This window comes from Nelusetta ayraudi, unplaced genomic scaffold, assembly GCF_046127955.1.
Source record: "Nelusetta ayraudi isolate G7.1 ecotype Tasmania unplaced genomic scaffold, CSIRO-AGI_Nayr_v1 ptg000212l, whole genome shotgun sequence".
Lineage (NCBI taxonomy): Eukaryota > Metazoa > Chordata > Actinopteri > Tetraodontiformes > Monacanthidae > Nelusetta > Nelusetta ayraudi.
The window spans coordinates 76275-80000 of NW_027466261.1; the positions used below are offsets into that span (position 1 = coordinate 76275).

General features: G+C 55.4%; 1 protein-coding gene across 1 annotated transcript in view; it reads left to right on the forward strand.

Annotated features, from left to right (window-relative positions):
• Positions 1 to 1170: 1170 nt before the first annotated feature.
• The window catches only part of sdc3 (syndecan 3), a 41773-nt gene continuing 39217 nt past the window's right edge, over positions 1171 to 3726 (forward strand). Inside the window, exon 1 of the mRNA XM_076016056.1 lies at positions 1171 to 1789. Within this exon, the coding sequence (XP_075872171.1) occupies positions 1736 to 1789 (54 nt within the window). The 5' untranslated portion in view covers positions 1171 to 1735. The remainder of the gene's footprint in view (positions 1790 to 3726) is intronic.

The following is a 3726-nucleotide window of genomic DNA, read 5'->3' on the forward strand; positions in this document are numbered from 1 at the left end:
CAGCCTCACTTGTGCTTCATTGTGCGTGTGTGCGTGTGTGTGTTTGCTCATACGGCGCTAACAGATGGAGCGGAATCAGATTTTTTTTTTTTTTTAATTATTCAAAAGTGTGGGTCTGTGCCTGCAGTGACGAGTCAATCAGCAGCTTTAGTTTCGCTTCAAACACTATCATTTCTTTCATGAGCGCGACTGATTGATGGTGCTGGCAGCTTCGTAAGGCCTTGGAAAATGGAAATGCGCCGCTATTGTTTCCTGGAAAGACTCCACTGAATCATCACCCTCTGAGCTGAGGGCCTTAACTGCAAAAAAAAAAAAAAGTATACTCCAGACATTAGCCATCATGTAAGGATGTTCAAAGAACTAAACAATGGGACTGGAGTTGATCATATGTTTCTGGAGGCCTCAATTTTCCTAAATTGATTCTCACCAAGGGCCCAAGAAACTATTTATGGGTAATTATAGTGGGGGGGGGGGGTGATGTCAAAGAAAACATTTATTTCGTATATTTGTGCGTTGTATTGTCTTGTCACGGTAATTTAACAGAGTCGAGCATCCCCGCTGCTCTTAATTCACAGTCATCCCAGTGAGCCTGGCCCGGGAGAAGTGGCTGTTTCAAGCCGACCGAGCCAAGAAAGCCAAGCCGTTATTATTCAGCGTCGCTTTCCTGGAGGAACCACCACCCGTGGCATCAAATATTAATGGGCTGTGACGTCAGCACAGGTATGAGCTCATGGGGGAGGGATATCACCCCACCCACCTACCTCTCTCGTGCCCGGCTCGGCCAATCACAGCGGGCGGACACGAAATGGCGCGCGGCCCACCCACCTGCCTGCCTACCCGGAAACACCTGAGCAGGCACAACCCAACCACGCCGGGGAGCAGCCATGAACGTGCGCGTGCATGCGTATCACTTCTTCTTCCTCCTCTTTATTCCCCCCCCTAAATGGCAGGCAGGTGCCCAAACGAGCTGCAGGGGGCGTCCTCGTCCGTCCGGTGGCGGAGATCCCTTCTCCCTCCCCTCGCTCTCCCACCACCACCACCACCTCACTCCCCCCCCTCTTCCTTTCCATCCTCCATCATCGCCACCTCACGCACACACGTACACGCACGCGCACCTCCTCCTGCCAGACTCCCAGGCCAGGCAGCGTCGCCATACGGAACATCCTGCTCTCAGCAGAGAGAGGGAGAGAGAGAGAGACAGAGCGAGAGAGAGAGAGAGAGAGCGAGAGAGAGGTGGGGGTAGACTGGAGGATCCGAGCCCAGCCTGGTGACTGAGAGTCGGGCAGAGACGCGGAGAGAGAGGAGCTCCGGCACGGCGGCGGCGTCTTCCGGTGGTGAATCCAGCAGCAGACGGACGGACGGAGAGCCGGGGAGAGGAGGAGGAGGAGGCCCCGGAGGAGAGCCGATCGTTAGCTGGTGACCCGGACCAGCAGCAGCACCGGTAGAAGGAGCAGCAGCAGCAGCAGCGGCAGCAGCGGCTGCGGGATTAAAGCGCCCCGGCAGCACAAGGACACATGGTGGCGCAGACGGCGGGCGGCGCGCTCTGAAGTTGTACCGACGCAACGACACCGGAGCGGGGAACGAGCTTCCACTTCCCACCACCACCACCACCACCACCTCCTCCCTCCTGCCCACCAGCACCGCCGCTTCGACACTAACACACACACTCACACCCGTGAAGGAGCAGCAGCAGCAGCGGCGGCCACCGGGACGCCGTGCCCGCGCACCCTCGACCATGAAGCTGCCTTGGCTCCTGGCGCTCGCGGCGCTGCTCGCTCCCGCGGCCACGGTAAGCAACGCGAAGCCTGCCCAGATCCCTTTGTTCAGGCCGGCCTGAGCCGCGCAGCTCATTCCCGCACCTATATGTCTGGCTTCTCTCTATCTGTATATATATATATTTTATTTATTTATTTTTATTTTGTTATTTTTGTGGTATTTTCTTGTTGTTCTGTGCGTGTGTGCACGTGCGCGCGCGTGCTCGGCAGGGGGTTTTCTCCCTCCTCCGAGACGCGGATGTCTGCGATCGGTGGGAAATTCTGCACTCGACCTACTTATCATCCCTTTATTGGCCGTCTGTGACTCCCGCCAGGGGGCCCGGCGACTCCCGTGCCCTCTTCTTACGCGCACACACACACACACACACACACACACACACACACACACGCGCGCGCGCGCGCGCGCACACTCACTTACACACCAGCCTTTGTGTCTCTGTGTCGAGTTTTTTTTAAATTTAATTTTTTATTATTTCTATTTTATAATGCCGGCTTGTGCCCCCCCACTTGTTTTCGGGCCATTTGTCTGCGTGCGTATAATTAGCGGGTTGCGTCTAATTGGCCTTGATTGCGGCTCTTTGTGCGGCGCCTCGCTGCGCGGCTTCTTCTGTGTCCTCGGCTCACATCCTGCCGCCAATTATACGCGGAGCGCCAGTAAATTTTAATGCGTGTATGTGTGTGTGTGTGTGTGTGTGTGTGTGAAGGACTTTGTAACCGCAGGGAGGGCGCGTGCTCGCCGCGTGTGCACGACACCCCATCTCCAGCATGTATGCACGCACGCACGCACGCACGCCCGATGGGTGCGCGACTTTCAGTCAGTCCTTCAGCGCCGTCCGGTTGCCAGCCAGGGTCCTGTCAGGCTTGTGTGTGTGTGTGTCTGTGTGTGTGTGTGTGTGTGTGTGTGTGTGTGTGTGTGTGTGTGTGTGTGTGTGTGTGTTGCACGGCGGGGTGGGGTAACTGGGGAGGGGGGGGGGGGTTTAACAGCGATGCGGTGCGGGGGACGACAGAGGCTGCGATGGAATGATGTCATCGGGAGTCGCGAGGCAAGGATGCTGATTTGGAATGCGCGAGTAACCCCCCCCCCCCCCCCAACCCTTCCTTCCAACACGCGCGCACACACGCACCTCCTCTCCGGAACTATACGCGCCGAGCTTCACGCGCCCCCCTCACGGCACGCCCACACCTTCCGTTACCGATGAATCCCGATTTATCCTCCTCCTCCTCCTCCTCCTCCTCCTCTTCGCAGGATGTGGAGAGGACTGTGGAAGAGGCTCACTGACTCATTGAGAGAAAAAGGGAAACGGGAGCCAAGAATAGTCCCAAGTTGGATTTTTTTTCTCCAAGTGTAATATTAATTAAAAAAACCTGAAGCGTTTCATTTGCCTCCAGTCTGCATCATCGCGTCTTGATATTATTATTATTATTATTATTTTTTATCGTTATTATGATCGAAATACTGGGTGGTCGAAGAAGTCATAGCTCAGTCATGTGCGGTCACTCAGTGTGGCAGCAGAGGGACCTCGGACCTCGGACTCCCAGCAGATGTGCAAGGCAACAGAACCCATTGCGTCCGGTGCAGTTGATGCGTTTTCAAACACAACCTTTATTTTCACCCGTCGGTCGCTGCGCATTTAGCCCACTGTTTACAGCCTGCCGCTGGATTCTGGCTTCCTGCTCTCACAGCGGAGGTTTTGTTTGACCTTCCAAGGTAGAGACGAGGAGTTCACAGAGGGCGGACTCAACACTCCCGGCGCTAGCCTGGGAGAGGTACCAGGGCCCTTTGTGACATCACAAAATGGCTTTTTTTTTTTGGTGGGGTTTCGGCTCACGCTTGAAGACGGCAAGTTAAACAAAGGCTGGACTCGGACTGCGGGGACACAGATTATCGGTAGAAAACGTTGGCAAAGAGAGGTTTTTTTTTGGGTCCTGCGAGACCTTTAAAATCCCACTG